The sequence below is a fragment of the Triturus cristatus genome, chromosome 10 (genome assembly GCF_964204655.1).
Source record: "Triturus cristatus chromosome 10, aTriCri1.1, whole genome shotgun sequence".
NCBI lineage: Eukaryota > Metazoa > Chordata > Amphibia > Caudata > Salamandridae > Triturus > Triturus cristatus.
In genome coordinates, this window is record NC_140593.1 from 997,231,913 (window position 1) to 997,252,609 (window position 20,697).

The window sequence follows — 20,697 nt, forward strand, 5'->3', positions numbered from 1 at the left end:
TGTACTCACCATGATCCAATTTAGGTAAGAAGCACAGAAACTGGGGTCCTGATTAGCCGGATCCCAGTCAGACTAGTCAGAAAAACATAATGACACCAGCAAAACGTGAGGGTAACCATATCCAACTATCCTACACAATGCCCCCCACCCCCAAACGTAAGGAGAGGAGACTAACCTTGAACAGTTGAGTCTTCATTTCCTATGTGGAAATATCTGGAGAGTCCATCTGCGTTGGCATGGTTACTCCCAGGCCTATGTTCCACTTAAAAGTCTATCCCCAGTACGTAAATGGACCACCTCAAAAGCTTGGGATTTTCATCCTTCATTTGTTTAAGCCATAAGAGGGGCTTATGATCCGTCTGAACAAGGGAGTCGGTACCAAACAGGAATAGCTTCAACTTCAAGGCCCAGACCACAGCAAAGCCCTCCCTCTCTATAGCTGCCAAAGTTTCTCCCTGGGGATCAACCTTCTGCTTATAAAAGCTACTGGTTGGTCCTGGCTCCCTGCATTAAGTTGTGACAAAACAGCTCCCACCCCCATCTCAGAAGCATCTTTCTGAACAATGAAGGTTTTGGAGTAATCAGGACTTTGCAGAATGGGAGCAGTGCACATGGCCTGCTTCAGGTCATCAAAAGCCTTTTGACAGCTTTCACTGAACTTTCCTAGACATTATCTTGTAGGTGAGATCATTAAGGGGAGTCACAATGGACCCATATCCCTTAACAAACCTCCTGGCGAATCCCAGCCAGGCCCAAGAAAGCTCTGGGTAGTGGGAGCAACCCAGTGCATGATGGTCTGGATTTTGCTCTCCAGTGGCTGAACTTGCCCTCCACCTACCAGGTGACCCAAGTATACGACCTTGCTCTGCCCTATCTGGCACTTGGTGGCCTTGATAGTGTGGCCCGCCTTCTGCAGGGCCTCCAGAACATTTCTGAGGTGGTCCTCCCAGGTGGAGCTAAAGACAGCAATATCATCTAGATATGCTTCACTGTATGCTTTCAGACCAGTTAAGACTTGGTTCACCAGCCTCTGAAATGTGGCAGGTGCATTTCAGACCAAAGGGCATCACAATAAATTGATAATGCACACTAGGTGTTGAAAATGCCGTTTTAGGCGTGGTATCCTCAGCTAGTCTGATTTGCCAGGAGCCTCCAGTGAGATCAAATGTACTCAGATATGTGGCTGAGGCCAAAGTATCTATGAGCTCATCTGCCCTTAGAATAGGATGGGAATCTGTCCCAGTGACTACATTGAGGCCCCTGTAGTCCACACAAAACCTCATCTCTCTCTTGCCACCTTTGGTGTGAGGTTTTGGTACAAGGGCTACAGAACTAGCCCAATAACCCCCAATTCCAACATCTTTTGGACATCTGTCCTGATGCAGTCTCTGACATGGTGAGGCTGTCTGATAATTTTGTTTTTTCAGTCAGACTGTCACCTGTGTCCAATCCATGGGTACACCAGGGGGGTTGACTGGGTGTCAGAGAGAACATGTGCTTGCACTGATTGAGGACCTTCCTGCAATCAGCTTGCTGCTGGTCAGTGAGTCTGCCTGCCAAGGCTACTCCTTCAACTGACCCATCAACAGGGTTCTGAGAGCGGAGATCAGGGAGAGGTCACTCTCTTCCTCCTCTCCCTCGTCAGTGGCCATACGCAAGCTCATGTCAGCCCTATCTACAAAAGGTTTCAGGAGTTTCACATGAAGTACCCAGTGGACACTTCTGGGAGTACCTAGGTCCACCAAGTAGGTGACCCACCTTTCTTTTCAAGGATTGAGTGGGGGCCACTCCATTCTTCTTGGAGAGCTGCTGGGGCCATAGGCTCCAACACCCACACTTTCTATCCTGGCTGATAAACAGTCAGGACAGCCTTTTGATCATGCTAAGCTTTCTGAAGTTCCTGGCTCCAAGGTTTTACTTGCCTTAGCCATACATGAACGCAGGCCGAAGACATAGTCCACAAAATACTGTTTAGGAGGCTTGAGAGGCTGCTCCCTGTCCTACTTAACTATACACAATGGACCCCTAACTGGATGTCCAAACAGAAGTTCAAATGGGCTGTAGCCACCCCCCTTCTGTGGAACCTCTCTCTAGGCAAAGAGAAGGCAGGGTAGTAAGACATTCCATTTTCGCCTGAGCTTTTCTGGGAGTCCCATGATCATACCCTTTAGTGTTTTGCTGAACCTTTCAACAAGCTGATTGCACTGTGGATGGTAGGGTGTGGCAAACCTATAGTTTACTCCACACTTTTTCCACATTGCAGTGATGTAACTAGACATGTAGTTGGTTAGTCTGTCTGTTAAGACCTCCTTAGGGAAGACCATCCTGGAAAAGATTCACAGGAGGGCCCTAGCCACTAAAGAAGCTGTAGTGGTTCGAAGGGGAATAGCCTCTGGATACCTAGTGGCACGGCCCACCACCACTTGGATGTAACTGTGTCCAGATGCAGTTGTAGGGTTCAAGGGAGCAACAATGTCAATCCTACCCCCTCAAAGGGAACCCCAACCACTGGGATTGGAATTAAGGGGGCATTTGTAGTACCACCTAATTTACCACTGGCTTGGCAAGTGACCCTGGAGCAACAAAACTCCATGGTGTCTTAAGGCATATGGGGCCAGTGAAAATGAGGGACAATCCTGTCCAAAGTCTTACTTTGCCCAAGATGTCCTGCAAGGGGAATGTCATGTGCTAGGGAGAGAAGAAAACCTCTGAACTTCTGGAGAATTACCAACCTCCTGGTAGCACCAGGCTTGGGCTCTCTACCTTCAGAAAACAGGAGCCCATCTCCCCAATAGATCCTATGGGACCCACTGATATGCCCTGCTTCCTCAGCAGCAGCTTGCTATCTGAGCTGTTCAAGAGAGGGGCAGGATTGCTGCTCCAAACTCAAGTGTGCTCTGGAAGGGCCCTCTGCCCCAAAGAACTCTGCCTGGTCAGGTCCAAGTTTTTCTGGGACAGTTCCTTCACAGGGACGGAGATTATCTCCTTCAGGAGACTGATCCTCACTGGGAGTTTGGTAGGAAGATAATTCCTTACCTTTCCTGCTACTTCTCTTAGGAGCAAAATGGACCATGCTTTCAGGATCCAGTGCTCACTCAGTGCTGCGCTCTTTGGCCGGAGCATTGGTGACAGCAAATGTACTGACCGAGCTGCCCATCATCTCTGCAGGAGTCCTGAACTCTGCTTCAGACCAGGCTGAAGTTTCAAGATCATTGTCCAACAGACAATCTACAGGTAGGTCTGGAGATACCACAACACTTTTAGGGCCAGTTATCCCTCCCCAGCGGAGATTCACAACTGTCAAGGAATGATCAGGCCTGACATTTCCAGCGTTGGTTATTTGGTACATCTGACCAAGTATGATCTGTTCAGGGGACACAAGTTTCTCTGTCACCATTGTGACACTGGTCCCTGCAAGCTATAGTTTCCTTTCCATTGATTAAAGGCTGTTGTCTGTACTTGCCAAAGTTAGTGGGACTTACTAGTGAGGTGGCAGGATCTATGCCACCATCACAGACCAGGACAGCCTGAGTTGTTGTTCTGACTAGGCCAGAACCCACCTCAGAACCCAAGGTTAACCCTACTAATCCCTTGGTTGCTGTAGTACCATTTGTAAGGGTGCTAGGGGGAGCAGTTGCCTAGGGGCAGTGGTAGTAGGTTCTTTGTCCTTTGGACAATCAGCATCTCTTGTCTAAAGGGTATTTACGTTACATAAATAACAATAGTAATAAGGTTTCTTTTTACCCTTCTTGGAGTTTTGCGACTCACCCCCAGATGCAGTTTTTTGGAGACCTTGATAAGACTCCTTTTTAGGTCTCGCATGACCCAGTGAATGCGCTGGTCTGGCGAGACTTATTGAGAGGGCTCCAAAAAGTGCTACCAGGCCAGCCTAGAGCTACAGTGCATGTGCACGGGCGCGCGCGCTTGACTGTGATTACTTTCACTTTTCGCGGCCGCTTTGCTGTTTGATCGCGATTGCGATCACTTTCACGGCCGCACGGCATAGCCAATAGGCCTCGCTTTTGGGAACTTATAAAGTATTTAGTTATGCAACTGTTGCATGGCTAAACACTTATAAGGTCCCAAAGGCGAGACCTATTGGCTATGCCAATGCTTGTTACCTTTGCACTTCTCCCCACCATTCTCCTGGGGTTTGAATCTAGCTTCTTCTGGTCACCTCCACCACCATGGTTTTTCTGCTTAACCATGGTGTGGACCCATTTGTCTGCCTTCTTTCCCAATTCTTAGGAGAGGTCAGATCAGAGACCAGTGGTTAAGCCAAACCCATCTAGGAGTGCACTCTTCAAGACTGGGTAATTGTCAGCATCCTCTTCTCTAACTGTGAGGAGCTTGTCTCTACCTTTGTTAGCAAAGGAGAGCCACAGGATAGCTGCCAACTGCCCGTGAGGGACCTTCTGATCTTTACAGGCCTCGCCAAGGCAGTGATCAATTTAAGGATATCATCCACCTCCCGGTAAGGAGGGTGTGAGAAGCTGGCCTTGGATACGATGTCCACTAATGTAAGTGGGCACCCTGCACCAATCCAGACAACCCTTATGGTGATGTTAGTGGTCTTAGACAACCTTAGGAAGATCTCTAAGTGGTAGATGTGTAAAGCAGCTGGTTTTACCAGAATGAAATCGTATAGTATAGATTAAGTGAAAAAGAACCACACAAGGTATTTATAACAATAAATATTTATTATAGAATACTCTCTAACACGTTTAGATATCTACTACATGGAGATAAACACAATGCACACAAAACTTTTCAAAGAAACACACTAAATAGAACAGCATGCTTAGTGGACCCGGGGGGGGGGGGGGGGGGGGGATTGGGCTGGCCATTCCTTGGCAGGTATGAACCGAGGGGTAACTGGACCTAAAAAGGTTGTGGTATCTCCAGACCTACCTGTAGATTGTTTGTCGGGCAATGATCTAGAAACTTCAGCTTGGGCTGAAGTGGAGTTCAGGACTCATGCAGAGATGATGGGCATCTCTGCCAGTGCATTTGCTGTCACCAGAGCTCAAGCCAAACAGCTCAGCACTGACAAGGCACTGGATCCTGGACAGTGGACCAGGTGCCTTCCAAGAGAAGGAGCAGGAAGGGTAAGGCTTATCCTCCTCACAAACTCCTAGTGAGGATCAGTCTTCTGAGGGAAATGATCTCAGCCCTGTGAAGGTACTGTCCTAGAGGAACTTGGGCGTGACCAGGCAGAGTTCTTTGGGGCAGGGGGCCCTTCCATGGCAGACTTGAGTTTGGAGCAGCAATCCTGCCCCTCTCTTGAACAGCTCAGACAGAAAGCTGCAGCTGAAGAAGCGGGGAATATCAGTGGGTCCCATAGGATCTATTGGGAAGATGGTCTCCTGTACTCTGAAGGTAGAGACCCCAAGCCTGGTGCCACCAGGAGATTGGTGATACCCCAGAAGTTCAGAGGTATCCTCCTATGTCTGAAACATGATATTCATCTTGCAGGACACTTAGGGCAAAGCAAGATGTGGGACGGGCTTGTTCTTCACTTTCACTGGCCCCACATATCTGAAGACACCAAGGAGTTTTGTCGATCCTGTGCCACTTGCCAAGCCAGTGGTAAATCAGGTGGCACGACAGAGGCACCCTTAATTCCACTTTCAGTGGTTGGGGTCCCCAATGACATTGTTGGTCCCTTGAACCCTGCAACTGCATCTGGGCACAGTTATATACTAGTGGTGGTGGACCATGCCACTAGGTACCCAGAAGCTATTCCCCTTAGAACCACTACAGCTCCTGTAGTGGCCAGGGCTAGGAATTTTTTCCAGAGCGGGCTTTCCAAAGTAGGTCTTAACAGACAGAGGTACCAACTTCATGTCTAGTTACATCACTGCCATGTGGAAAGAGTGTGGAGTGAACTACACGTTTACCACACCTTACCATCCACAGTGTAATGGGCTTGTCAAAAGGTTCAACAAGACACTAAAGGGTATGATCATGGGACTCCCAGAAAAGCTTAGCCGAAAATGGGAGGTCTTACTACCCTGCCTACTCTTTGCCTACAGAGAGATTCCTCAGAAGGGGGTTGGCTACAGCCCATTTGAACTTCTGTTTGGACGTCCAGTTAGGAGTCCATTGTGTCTAGTGAAGGAAGGCTGGGAGCAACCTCTCAAACCTGCTAAACAGGACATTGTGGACTAGGTCCTTGGCTTGCGTTCACGCATGGCTGAGTACATGAAGAAGGCCAGCAAAAACCTGGAGGCCAGCCAAGAACTTCAAAAAGCTTGGTATGACCAAAAGGTAGTCTTGACTGTTTACCAGCCAGGCCAGAATGTGTGGGTGTTGGAGCCTGTGGCCCCAGCAGCCCTCCAAGACAAGTGGAGTGGCCCCCACACTATAATTGAACAAAAAGGTGAGGTCACCTACTAGGTGGACCTAGGTACTCCAAAATGTCCACATGGGGTACTTCATTGCAACCGCCTGAAACCTTTTGTGGACAGGGGATGAGGGACAGGAGGAAGAGAGTGACCCTCTCCCTGATCTCCTCTCTCGGAACCCTGATGATGGATCAGTAGATTGAGTAGCCTTAGCAGGCAGCCTCACGGACCAGCAGCAAGCTGATTGCAGGCAATTCATCAATCAGTACAGACACATGTTCTCCCTGACACCCAGTCAGACCACCTGGTGTACCCATGAAGAGGGCAGAGGTCACAGCCTGTCTGTTTAGAGTAAAATCTAAAGACAGCCTGATCATGTCAGGGAATGCATCAGGACAGAGGTCCAAAAGATGCTGGAATTGGAAGTCATTTCGCCTTCAGATAGCCCCTGGGCCAGTCCAGTAATCCTTGTGCTAAAACCTCACACCAAGGGTGGTAAAAGAGAGATGAGGTTTTGTGTGGACTACAGAGGCCTCAATGCAGTCACTAAGACTGATGCCCATCCAATTCCCAGGGCAGATGAACTCTTAGATACTTTGGCCACAGGCAGGCCTGTAGTCACAATTTGAGTGGTCTCCCATGGGTGGCATAATACATGCTTCAGCCCATGGGGGTCCCTGGTGTACCTATGCCCTGGGTACCTTAGTACCCAGCTATAATCTACAAATCAACACTGAAGTGTGAGATAAGAAAAGCTGACCTTGAAAACTGTGAAGCATTCTTATTCACCCTAGCAGCAACGGAAGATAACACCATAGCGGGTTTACTAATTTACCGTGCGCCAGGTCCTTTATCTCAATTTATTATGAGTCTGGAAGAGAAGGTAGTACACCCAGCTCTACGACACAAAACATTTCTGGTACTAGGAGATCTTAATATACATTTTGACAATAAACAGAACCAAGAAGCTAATACATTATGTAAGGACCTCTTAGCACAAAAAGTAGAGACTCAAACTCACCAAGGAGGACACATTCTGGACCCCATCTTCTCAAACATTATGGAGATAGAGGTCGACACACCATGGCCAATTCCCTGGTCAGATCATTATCTAATCCAATTTATAGTACCTTCCCACAGAAAGAGGCTAGAACAACAGACCAAGGAAATCACTAGCAGGAATTGAAGAATTTTACCCCCACCTCCTTCACCAGGGCGCTGACGGAAAAAAAGCTTACACTAGATAAAGATATTAATCTAGCGAATAGTAATCTGGAAACATGGATTATAGAGGCACTAGATAAGATAGCACCTTGGAGTACCAGGATCCCAAAGAGAAAAGGAAACAGCACCTTGGTTCAATGAGGAATTAAAGACGGCCAAGAGAAAATGTAAAAGGCTTGAGCGAGTATGGAGGAAGGAGTACTGTAGTATAGCCAAAGAAAACTAGAAAAGGAAACTAAAACACTACCATGCTTTAATTAAGAAATCCAGAACTACTTTTTATATGGAAAGAATTGAAAAGGCTAGCAACTCCTTCAAAGAAATGTTAACCATACTGAAGTCCCTTAGAACACACGAAACCAGAGAGGACACTATTGCCTCTACAGAAAGCTGTAATAAGGTTGCAGAATTCTTCATGAATAAAGTCACTAACATATATGACACTTTGCCGGTGGAAGCGCGACAAGGAATAGGCTTGTCCTGCGGGAGCCAGACAAGGTTTGCAGGTGTGAAACTGGATGAATTCAAGATTATGAAAATAGAAGAACTTGCAGTTAAAGCAAAAGGGATCAAATCCGGCTCCCCTTTGGATCTAGCGAGACCAAAAATAATGATGGAGGGAGCTATTGCAATTATGCCATATATCTCAGAGCTCATTCTATGCTCCTTCCATACTGGCATTGTTCCCACTAAATGGAAACAGGCCATTGTCAATCCAGTCAAAAAGAAACCACTGTTAGAACAAACAGTATTAGGAAATCTATGCCCGATCTCACGGTTACCGTTTGTGGCTAAAATTGCAGAGAAGGTAACAAACAAACAGCTAGTAGACCATATAAGCAGGAATGATGTTCTGCATCCATCCCAATCAGGATTTAGGAGGGCTCACTCCACAGAGTCAGCGCTACTTATGGCCTCGGAAACTGAGAAAATATGCAGAGGAAGGACAAACAGCCGCACTGATCCTGCTAGATCTCAGTGCAGCGTTTGATACCGTCTCCCACAAACTGCTCCTTCACAGGTTAGAGACGTGTGGCGTCAAGCAGAGTGCTCTAAGCTGGTTGACTTCGTTCCTCTCAGCACGGAGCTTCCAAGTCGCACAACAAACATTTTTATCTGAAAGCATTCCCTTGTACCAGGGGGTTCCAGAGGGCTCTATTCTGAGCCCCACTCTATTCAACATTTATGTGGGACCACTGGCAGAGAGAGTGGAGAAACAATGTGTCAACTGTCTCCTATGCTGACGACACACAGCTTGTTGTGTTGCTATCACAGAATAAGGACCAAGCAGCTATACGTTTCTCCGAATGTTTAAAAGAAGTAGCGTACTGGATGTCGAATCACTGCCTCAAGTTAAACGGGAATAAAACGGAGGTACTGATAGTAGGTAACACACCATCCATATGGTGAACCGCGTGGTGGCCTGATGCATTAGGCCAACTTCCCACTCCAAAAGCAGAGGTGAAAAACCTCGGAGTCTGGTTTGACTCAGAGTTGACATTTGAGAACCAAATTCGGAGGGTAGCTGGAAAATGCTTTGGGGCCATGAAAACTCTGCGGAAAGTCCTAGATCTCTTACCACCAAATGCCAGGAAAACCATTGTACATTCGGTAATAACATCCCAATTGGACTATGGGAATGTTCTATACCTTGGAGCTACAAAAAAGGGTCTGTCCAAATTACAGAGGGTACAAAATGCGGCGGCTCGTCTGGTACTTGGCCTTCCGAGAAGATCTAACACGAAGAAAGCCTTGACAGTCCTCCATTGGGTGCCAGTGGAAAAGAGTCGTATTTAAGGCAATGTGCCATTGCCACCGCATTTTATAAAAGAAAGGCCCAAGATATCTGCAACCGCTAACCACCAAATACATACCAGGGCGTAGTTTAAGATCATCAGAAAAGGCTCTGGTGATGTTCGATACAGGTCGCCCGGCAGGGGTTCGTGTATTTGGGGATCTTTATATCCATGGACCCTGCTGTGCGCTACGAGAAGAATCTGCTCCCCCCCCTGGCACGTTTGAGGCGAGATGTTGAAGGTTGGCGGAAGTTGCCGCTCTCCCTTGTTGGGCGTGCGGCCCTGTTCAAAATGATGTCTCTTCCCCGCTTCCTCTACGCCCTCCAGAACACTTTGGACTGGGTCCCGGCCAAATACTTTCGGGAGGTCGAAGGCCTCCAGCGGACGTTGCTGTGGGATGGGCGGCCGCGAATAGCTATTGCAAAGTTGACGCTCCCGTGGTACGATGGGGGCATTGCGCTTCCAGACATCCGACGGTACTATTGGGCCACGCAGCTGAGCGCGATCAACCATGGGTTTTATGGCCCCGCCCTCAGCCCTGGGTATGCCATGGATAGGTGGTTGCTGCGTGGTGGCAACTACTACAGGGCGTTGTATTCGCGGTCTCTAGACTCGTCCCTCACGGGACCCACAGGTGTATGGAAGATGGCGACTGACTCGTTGGGCTGGAAGGATAGGCTCACCCTCGCTACCCCATTGTTTGAATCGGAGAGATTGGGAAGGCTCTGGCATACGAAGGGCTTTGATAAGTGGGACCTGATAGGTATATCCAAGGTGGGAGATGTGCTGCATAAGGGGAGAGTGAAGTCCTTCGAGGAGTTGCAGACAGAGTATGAGCTGGGGCCCTCCGAGTATTTCAGGTATATCCAGCTGCGCCACGCCCTCCAATCAGTCCTCGTGGAGGGTGAGAGGGTGCCGGAGTCCTCTCCCCTGGAGGACCGGGTCCTTGATGGTCATATGCCCGAGAGCACGATCTCGCTCATATATAAGAAATTGATTAACGTCCGGGCAGACATGCTTTTGGGGCTGAGAGAACAGTGGACTAGGGATGGCCTTGAGTTGGATAATGAGGACTGGCAGTCAGCGGTTTCTTCTCCTAAGGAGGTTGCGATCCCGTCGCGTCTGAGGCTGGTGCAACTTAAAATACTGCACCGGGTGTATGTGACGGGGCCAAGGCTGGTCCACATGGGATTCTCGGAGGATGGCCTGTGCAGGAGGGGATGTGGTATGGTGGGCACTTTCCTGCACATCATTTGGGAATGTGGTGTCATTGTGGAGTTCTGGAGGAGAGTCCATGCAGTTATGGGGGAGGTGACGGGCATTGCTGTGCAGCCGGAGGCGCGGTGTTGCCTCCTGAACGTCTGGGGGCCCACTGACCTTGATGAGGCGCAGACCCAATGGGTGACTCTGGGTAACATGGTCGCTAAAAGGGATATCGCGCGATTGTGGGGCTCCTCGGGACCCCCTACACTGACCGCGTGGAAAGAGAACATGGACTGGAGCATGTTTAGGGAGAAGACTGTCTATTGCTCCAGAGGTCGCCCCCGGAAGTGGCATGCCATCTGGGGGCGGTGGAACCAATACAGGGGGGGAATATGTCTTGCCCCGGATCTGGAACCTCCCGAGGAACAGCTTTCCCCCTGACCTTCTTTCCGGCACAGTTGGGTTTTAGGAACTGTTTTGGGCCTCTGCTGCCCCCCTTCTTCCTCCGTACACCGTCCTGTAACTAGTAGATGAGTGGGGTCCGGCCTCCCCTGGGGGCTTTCGCCATGGGCTTTCAATGTTCTTGCCTTGCTGGGGTTTGTTGTGGGTTTTTTGTGTTTAATTAAAATTGGACCTTTGCACTACTCTTTGTACTGTACTGGGGACACGTCACTGTATCTAATTCTCAATGCTGCCGAACCTTCGGGCTGTCGGCTGAATAGCTGTGTCCAGATTTTTGAAATAAAGGTTTATAAAAAAAAAAAAACAAAAAAAAAAAATATAAAGTGTACCAAATTCAAAAAAAAAAAGAAAAAAAAAAAAAAAAAAAAAAAAGGCTCTGGTGACTGTACCGAGAATTTTCAGAGCAAGAATGGGGGGGGGGGGGGAACGCTCATTCAGGTACCGTGCAGCAATAATTTGGAACAGCCTACTGATGGATCGAAGACTAGAACCATGCGAAAGCAGTTTTCGTAGGCAGCTAAAGACATGGCTGTTTGTACAACCTATTCTGGGATAGGACTTGATATGGCCACACGTCGCTACTGGTCTGGCACTCTGAAACCTAATCTCTTAGAGCTATCTCTCAGCGCAGGGACACACCGGTGGTGTAACCATGCGCTCTATAAGTGAATTAAATAAATAAATATACTAGGGACTTACAAGGGTACACCAGTAGCCAATCTGGAGTGTACCCAAGTACTTACCATGATCCAATTTATGGAAGAAGCACAGAGACTGGGGTCCCGATTAGCCGGATCCCAGTCAGACTAGTCAGAAAAACATAATGACAGCAAAAGGTGGGGGTAACCATGAGAGCAGATCCTGCTTTCCTACAACCTGCAACATCTGCGAGGGGACAATAACACTTTCCTCCCAGACGTAACACCACAACACTACTTCTCAGGTAGAAGAGAGGAGAAATTAGCAGATTAAGTGAAGCCGATTCTAGGTGGCCAAGGAGGTCACTCCAAATCATCAAAAGGGGCTTTGAGGATAAAATAGGTGACCAAGCCATAGCAGGTCGATACACATTAAGGATTGGAGTACTAAGAGCCGAAGTGGAGGCAGAGCTACTACATATCCCCTAAAGGAAGGGCAACAAGGGTTCCATTGAGGTCAAACGAACTTCAACAAGCCAAGAGAGACCAGCCAACTGCCAAGAAGAGTTCAAAAGAGACAAATAATGTTGATGCTCAGAGGTGTACCCAAGGGGGCTGGAGGAAGGCACAACATCGCCAGCAGAGCCAGAGGAAACGCTTCCACTTGAACGGGGTAAGCACCAGGCAGGCAAGAAGAGCAACAACGGGCACAGAGCTAGACCAGAGCTGGGCAATGGTGCTGGATTTCTGCCCAACTGGATAGAAGCAAATTTAGAGGTCAAGGCCGAATTTAGAGAATAAGGTTGCTGACAGAGACACGTGATCGGACGCTCAAGCAGGAGCAGCGTCAAGAGTGGATGAACACCCCTCAGGCGGATAGAGGAAAAGTGGTTATCATGTGTGGGCCTTGACCGAGGAGCCATCTCCCCAGAATCACTCACAAGAGTTGAACATGGAGCATGATCTAGAGATCTAACTGCCCTTTAGTCATGTGCTGTACATTTAAGACATCTGGATGCTCACCAGAGGATCATGACAACAAGAAGAAATCTGAAACATGCCTAGGTGCAAACTGGAGACCTAAGATCAATCACTGCCAGCGCACTACGGATCCGCATCCAAGGGCGTAGATAAAAGTAGGTGGTGTTAGCCCGCTCCATCGTGCGTCTGTGACTTCACGACCAAAGAAGAAGGGGAGTCAAAACCGAGCCATGGTCACATCTGCTGGCGCTGGAGAGCTAGTTCCCTTATCCAGTCTGAGCCTGGGATTATTAATGAGGTGAGGAATCTGTGGAAAGAAGTCTCAATAAGAAAGTAGCATGGCTAGGATGAAAGGCAGAGGAACTTGGGAAGCAGGGCTAGGCTGAGAAGCAGGTTTGCAAAACAAAGTCTGAGGTGAAATGAAAGAGGCTAGGTAGACTGTCAGGAGAGCAGTGATGGGTTGACTATGGTGATCTGGAATTGTCAAGAACGGAGTGAGGTAGGGAAATAACTTTGTAGGAGTCAAAGCTTGAGTGAAAGGATAGCAAGAAAGGGATGTGAAAAAAGGTGGTGTGGGTTAAGTTAAGAAGCTAAGAAAAACAAAGTATGAACAAAATAATAGGACTACAAAGACCAAAGTACAAGATAACAAATGGCCTTATTTAGAGTTTGCTCAATGCAGGAAATTCAATAAAAAGTGGTGAGTGACCCGTCCATCCTATGATGGTACAAAGAGGCCCAACACACTTTAAATAGGGCAGACGGGATATCCAACAATTTTTGGTGGATGTGCACATCTTTTAAAATCGAATGAACGCTCAGGGTCCCCAGCTTACTTCTATCTAAATGAAACAGACATTTGTCTGTGAATTGGGATTTATACAGTGTACAACTAGCTGGTGAGCAGTGCAGAGCTGACTGGTCAAAAGTCATTTACTGAACTTGAATCACCTTAGAAGCAACAGGTGCTGATTTTCTAACTGCGACAAAGATTCGATTGCGTGGATGCTTTTTTGCAATCTTGGTGCTCTTAAAATTTGCCAAATTCAAAAGACTGGAGCAAGAATATCAATTTTGCAGATCCAAGTTCCTTCACATCCAGCTATCAAATTGCTTCCAACAGTTCCTGTGCCCAAAAGGGCAGAATTCATTACATCATATGGGCCCACTTTCTAAACACAAAAACCTCCAATGGTTAATGGAGCAGGGAGTGACATGGCATCACAACAAAGCATGTATGTTTGCTACCTAGTGGGCAGAATAAAGCTCAAAAGGAGGCCTTCGTTTTCCTGCTGCGCCATTCGTTCTCAACTCTTAGGCTTTGTATAATCATTAACTCAAGAAAATAAGTTTGTCTCTTTTTGATTGTAGGAAAGAAGAGAGGCTTCCCCCTTTATACAGAGTGACTGATTGACTGCATTATTTAGAGCTAGCTGTCCGAAGGGTCTCTATGCCCTGTGGACCATGGAGCTAGGGTGTTTAACCCGCTATCTTAAGGAAATCCTCACCGGACTGGTTCGAGTAAGCTGTACCTTACAGAACTTGCAGAGAACAGATTGTGCTCAGGGTGAACTCTTGATAGCCAAGTTAAAAAAATTCCCAAATCGGGCTTCCAGGAGAAAACCCATGTACTGACCATACCATCTTTCTGAGTAGGAAATGTCTCCTATTCTTAGGAAAAAGAGTTTATTTAAAAAAAAAAAACATTTAAAAACATATTATCTTATTTTAAACTATACCAGGCTAGTCATAATGGGATATCAACTTAGGTATCTAAATGGAAAGCTCAAGAGTAATAAAGAATAAAAAGAAAAACGTTACCTTGGCTATGAGGAGTCAGAGTTAGGGGCTCTGCACCTTGGAAAGGCGTTCCCATCCACCATAGCTCTTGCTCACTTCAACCCCCTTCAGTGTTAAGAGTCAGGAAAGTAGGGTCATTGATTAAGGAAAGAGCTGGAGGAATGGAAGGGTTTATCTACAACCAGGGCGGCATAGTGACTTGGCATAGTTCTCTCGCGCTCTCTCAATCTGCTTCCCATATATCTCGCACTGCCCCTAACTACTTGTTCAATGTCTCAACCCCCTCTGCAATTTCTGTCACCCTGGGATCTCAATCTCATTGCCATGTTTCATTTCATTTCACAGTAACCCTTATCCAAAACACCTTATAACCTCATTCTCTTCATTGAATATCACTTGCTGAACCCATAGTAGAGACAATATGCTCCTCCGCTGATTTGAGAAGCATGTTCTATAATTCACATGCAAGCAGAGAAAGAAAACCATAAACTGTTCCCCTGCAGCATTTCACAAGCTACTCTGCACCATAATATTAGTAGTACTGTGTATACTAGTGGCAAGGTGTACAATGGCTAAGTAATGATGTTTAAATAGAATGAGGACACTGGCATCGCAAGGGTGCTTTGCCTGCAGGAGGCACTAAAGTTACCTCCAGGGCAATTTTGTTTGCCGAGTAGGGTTGAGTCTGTGCATGTGATGGGTAATGTACACAACAATACTGCACGGTGTATTTACTTATCATAGTAATATGCCCACTGTTATTGGAGCAGCAATAGTGCTTTGCATACTGAGTTGAAATATCTATATTGCTTTGCACACTATGGGCAATGGTGGACACTTGCACGGTAAAATCCTATTTAAATTCTGGCAGCAACATCAATTCTGACAAGCAATGTGTGCTTTTTATGGCAGGATATGTAATTCGACAATTCAACATACATGAGCATTAATTTGGTTGGCCTTTTATTTTCTGGAACAGATACTTTCATTGGCTGACACAATAGTGATGGGCGTTTAGTCCTGATACACTGTTAGAAACTAGTATTATTTCTGCAGTTGGCTAGATTTGTCCCAGTACCACAACCTTCTAAAGGGCACATATATAATTTAACACTACTTAGAAATACTGCTTATACACAGTGGCAGATTCAACCATTTTGTTTCTTACAGGGTTGACTCGTGACACCAACCCTTCTTCTCCCCAAGTTCTCAGCTCACAAATTTCAAAAGAGAAACTTGCATAGGAACATACGGCACAATAAGTAAAGTGTTCTACTTTATTAAACTTTCATATTTAATCAAGCATTTTGTAGCACATCATTAAAGAAGTCTGAGATATCCATCAGTTTTATTTTGAATGCAAAGTCCCGTTTTATTTTGAGTTTACACAATAGCATATTATTAACAGTTTCCTTGCCACAGGATACAAGACCAGATCACATCTGGAAGCATGGATAAGAAGGCAGGTTCACAGGGTGGTTCCTGAAAGGCTTTGATCACTCAAAAAGGCCTGGTCACTCGTAGTATTGGATGGGGACTAGCATACATGGAAGAGAGGAGGGTTAGATGGTTTGGGAGTTCTGGACTTACCCGTAGACAGGGCAGGCTGGAGAGTTCCCCATGCAGTGTGGTCAGACTGTTGTGGCTCACAGACAGATGTTCCTGTGTTCAGAAAGGAGAAATATTCAAAATTTAGAAGTGAAGTAATCTAAAAGACTAAAAAAAAAAAATCTCTTGTTTTCTGTTTTTACAATGAATACAAATAAACATAGTATAAAATATGACAGCAGATAGGTACTGACAGTCAACGCATTGACGGTAGGCCAAGCCTCATGCCACTCCATATGGCCAAGTCTCCCCCATTAAGTCATATCTTGTACCTCTCAACCACACCTCTTGGCCAACTTGACTGTCTGTTTTCTCACTTGGCCATGCCTTGTCCCACTCAAACTTGCAGCATCACCCACTCGACCCCTCTTCTGGGTCCATTCTTCCCCCACATCTGTGCCCACTAAATAATCTATTTGCTTCACACCATACCTCATTAAACTGGTAATCTGTTTCCACTACATCAGGTACTCTGTGCCACCAAGCAAGGCTTCATGTCTCAATAAACCACACATCATGGATACTAGTTAGCTGTCATGACTGGTCCCTATTCAATTTGCCCATCAGTTTGACAACTTTTTTGACCGTGGACCCGAACATTACAGTAGATCGATCTGGTGAATCAAAATATTCAGCACAAACATTGGCAAAGATAGATTTATTATAATGCTAAATGTCGGTTTACAGTAATACCGACATTGTTTACTCAGAGAAAACGCAATTTAAAATAAGAAATACATCCATTGTTTTTCTAGCCAACATTATAGATGTGTTGGGGGAGTGGGGCGGGGGACTAGGGGTTAGTATTAATTTCTTATATAAGCCGTTACAGATTGATGGCACTGCTCCTAGGTCTGCTTACTCTCATTGTACATGTAACATACATTATATGCAAATTCCTGGCTGGCATGTGTATATCCTGCTCTATTGATTAATACAATTAAAATAAAGATTTAATAACAATACACTTTGATGACACCTCAAAATATATAACTGAACACACAAAACCTAATGTCAAATTAAGTATACACTTCGAAGATACTTTAAAAATACATATTGTGATCTTTAACCCGGGAATAGTCATAATGAAATACAAATGTAACACAATGTAACACAATACAGTTACTGTAAATAAAATGTTTAGATTTTTCAATGCTCAAAAAAAAAAACTATCATAGATCGGAGACCACCTAAGGGTGCTATAAAATTCAATGTGGGATCCAAACTCCTATTTAAGATATATATTTTTTTAATGTATTATGGCTAATCGGCAGAATGTTCAAAAACAAACTTTGAATATCAGCCACCTGCCAGCATCTCCAGAAAGAGGTTTCAAAATGCACAGAGAGAAAGGAGGTCTCCACTGATAGGCGATTCAATCAATCAAAAGACTTTATTCAGTTATAAAACAATGATAACCATAAAAGTACATACAACATATTATTACACATTTCAGACGATTTCAAGTATGTAAAATAAATATAAATTTTAGAAAGCACATAAGCTCAAAACATTAAAACATAATAGATTTTCTTAGGTGAAAAACATTTCTAAGAAATACAGAGAGAGATGCCACCGTGAATATATCTTCGAGTTTCCTAATAATCAGAAAAGCAGGTCGGCACTGTCTGAGTTTCAAATACTTTAAAATTGGCTTAATCCACCTTTCCCTAGGTATAGAATAATATTTACAAAAAAATAAAATATGAATATCCGATTGGGTGGATATGTTGTCACAGGGGCATTTGCTTATTCCAGCTGACCAATCATTATTAACGGGAAAACTCACAGACCTAAAAAGAAACCCAAGTCTAAAACGTGTCAGTAGAAACTTTTCATGCTCCGTCAACCTCAGGGTTAAATATGGTTGAATGGCCTGCGAGGTTAAGGTCAATTGATGGGACATCACTGTTTTTTTTGACAGTTCAGTATATTCTCTTAATTTCACAAGGCACATTCATCTTGCATATGTTACTACAACCCTTCCCACCCCACCACCACCACAGAATGAAGGTAAAGTAATACAAAGGTGTACAAGGGAGATGTCTGGACTCGTTTGTCAGCTTCAGTAACAGGAACAAACGCGGTGTGTGAATGCCATAGACATGCCTTCCTGTCACATTACTAAGCAACACGACTGCTGCATCAGCATCGCTTTACATTTTGGTGTACCTCACCTCGGAGAGCATTTGGACTGGACTGCGTTACTATTTCCTTTTTACTTTTATCAATCAAAATAGCCTTGATAAAGTTATATTGACATATGTCGGTTCTTTCTCTTTTCATCGCGAATACCTTCAATACTATGGACATTACCACCTGGTTGTGAACTTCAAACTGCTGGCCTTCTTGCTACAAGAACTGCAATATATTTATTTTTCCATTTTAACTTTGGAATCTTTTCATACTCAGATTGCCGTTTCTTCTTCTTCTATCACAACTGTCCTCAATACTTATAACATCACTTTCTGACTGTAAACTCTACATTGGTCATAAATATTTTGATTTCAACTGGGTGAAAACAACATAAGTTAAGGTTTTACTCCACAGCTTTGTTTATAAAACACATCCAAAATAACGACTTTCTATTTTCATGTTCATATGCTTCATTGATTATGGTTACTCTTTGGGTATGATCCAGATTTATTTTGTATCCCAAAGACAAAGACCCTAGTTGTTGAAAATGCTCAGCAACAAGCCACATTTCTTTGTTTTCACTCTCACCAACACACGTGTATCCAAACTGAAGGCAGAAAAAAAAATCTGAAGACAACATCGCAAAAGTGGGACATTAGTGAAACTGAGTCGACCTATGACCAACACCCCCAAACAAATTGAGCATGTAATCAAAATGTTTTCCAAACCCAACCACCAGAAGGCAGATAAGGCACATGATGTGGATGTAGAATATGTACACCGACCTTGGGATACAAGTGGGAGACTTTATCTCAAAATACAATTTAAAGATGCGGAGAATGGCACAGATTCGTGGAGAAGTGTACAGTAAGTGCAAGGAGGCTTCCTTGGTGCAGTAGGCAGCACGGAGCCAAATTGGGGATGCTGCTCCGCCACAGAGGTGGGAAATGGAGGCAGAAGGTAAACTGTGATGCATACTTAGAGTCAGTCCCTCTACAGAGAGAGAGGTTTATTGGATCATTTCTCTAGCACTTTCCTACCACCTGTCAAGGTCCCAAAGCGTTTTACAGACCATGGGGTCAATTTATTCGATTCAGTGATACACAGATGAGAAAAGGTAATTGGCTCATCTATTTGTACCGAGTACTTGTGTCATGTGTGATACCCATAGAGTGTGTTTGTTTTGTGAGTCAGCCAGTAAAATGCAGGATTCATTAACAAACATGCACTGACAAAGCCAATAGGTGTCGCTCATGTGAGCCATTGCCTTTGGCAATTTTTTTAGACATGCTGCACAGCATGGCAGAAAGTATTTTTTTGTTTGTTTTTTTTAAAACAAGCGCTATGGCGCAGCCAGGGCAGACCATGGTACTGCGTTTTTTTAATCCTTTCAGCCCTGATGTACAGCAGGCGTGATGCTGGGCAAAATAGATAAAAACACTGACAAAGCTACTAGATTGAGTCGGCGAGACCTATCCGTTTTGTCAATGCTTTTTTTTGTTTTTTTTTAGATGTGACTAGAGAGTGGGAGTGTGGAAGGACCACATTGTTACAGGAGAGGGCAAGGAAGCAGAATTTGGGTCTCGCTCCAGACAAACACACAAAGAGGAAGTGAAGCCAACACACGATGAAGGCAACCACCCCTTTGTAAGTAAACAAAATGTCTCGTATGTGACAGCGCATGCTCGGTTTCAGGCAAGACCTAAAAAAGGATCATACTAGGAATGTTTCCTTTTTTTTGGGTAAACTGATTTTATTGCATTTAAGAACTGCATGAAACTGTTGGCATTTCATTATAGCATCTTGCGATGACAATGGGTCATCTCAGCCTATATTATGTTAAACATCCCAGTTTTATTACAATACTAGGCATGTTACCTGTACAGACATTTGTTGGTAAAGCAGTTTTGCATTGAAAAAATTATTTGCTGTCTATGATATTTTCCAGGCAGAGATAAGACTACTTGTAATTGCTTTTTTTAATGCTGAAAATGCACTGATCACAATCAAATGAAGATTTTTGCAGGCAGTATTCATGATCTACAATAAAGCTAAGGATTTTGTTAAAGAATCCAGGTCTTTTACGACCATCCAATCAGTGCACTGGCCAAGAAGTATCTGATATTATCTCAACTGAATGGGTTTGTAAGCTTTGATACTCTGTTGCCTGGTCTTTCTAATGTGTTCATAGAACAGCTAAAAACCGACTTTCGAGGGACAACACTAATATTGCCATTAAAAGTGGCTGGCTTAGATTACTGGAGACTGGTTTTTGTCAACGTTGTAGCAGTCATCACAAGTAATAGATAGAACAATGTCAATAACAGTCTCTACAACACGTTTGGAGAAGATTCCGAGTCCTGTCTCAACATCGAAAAGCCTAGTTACTCCCATTTATTTAAGTTCAAGGGCTAGATTGTGCAGGAAACCGATACATACAAGAGATGGACAGCAAATTAAGCATCTTTGCTTCTCAAAATGATGGCACCGTTAAGAAAATGG

The 20,697-nt window shown here is 45.0% G+C and overlaps 1 protein-coding gene across 3 annotated transcripts in view; it reads right to left on the reverse strand.

Moving 5' to 3' along the window:
* FLII (FLII actin remodeling protein) overlaps nucleotides 1-20,697 on the reverse strand; it is a 291,687-nt gene that overhangs the window by 185,191 nt on the left and 85,799 nt on the right. For all 3 annotated transcript variants that reach the window (XM_085628978.1, XM_085628977.1, XM_085628974.1), the window contains exon 4: nucleotides 16,042-16,113. In XM_085628978.1, the coding sequence (XP_085485104.1) occupies nucleotides 16,042-16,113 (72 nt within the window). The remainder of the gene's footprint in view (nucleotides 1-16,041; nucleotides 16,114-20,697) is intronic.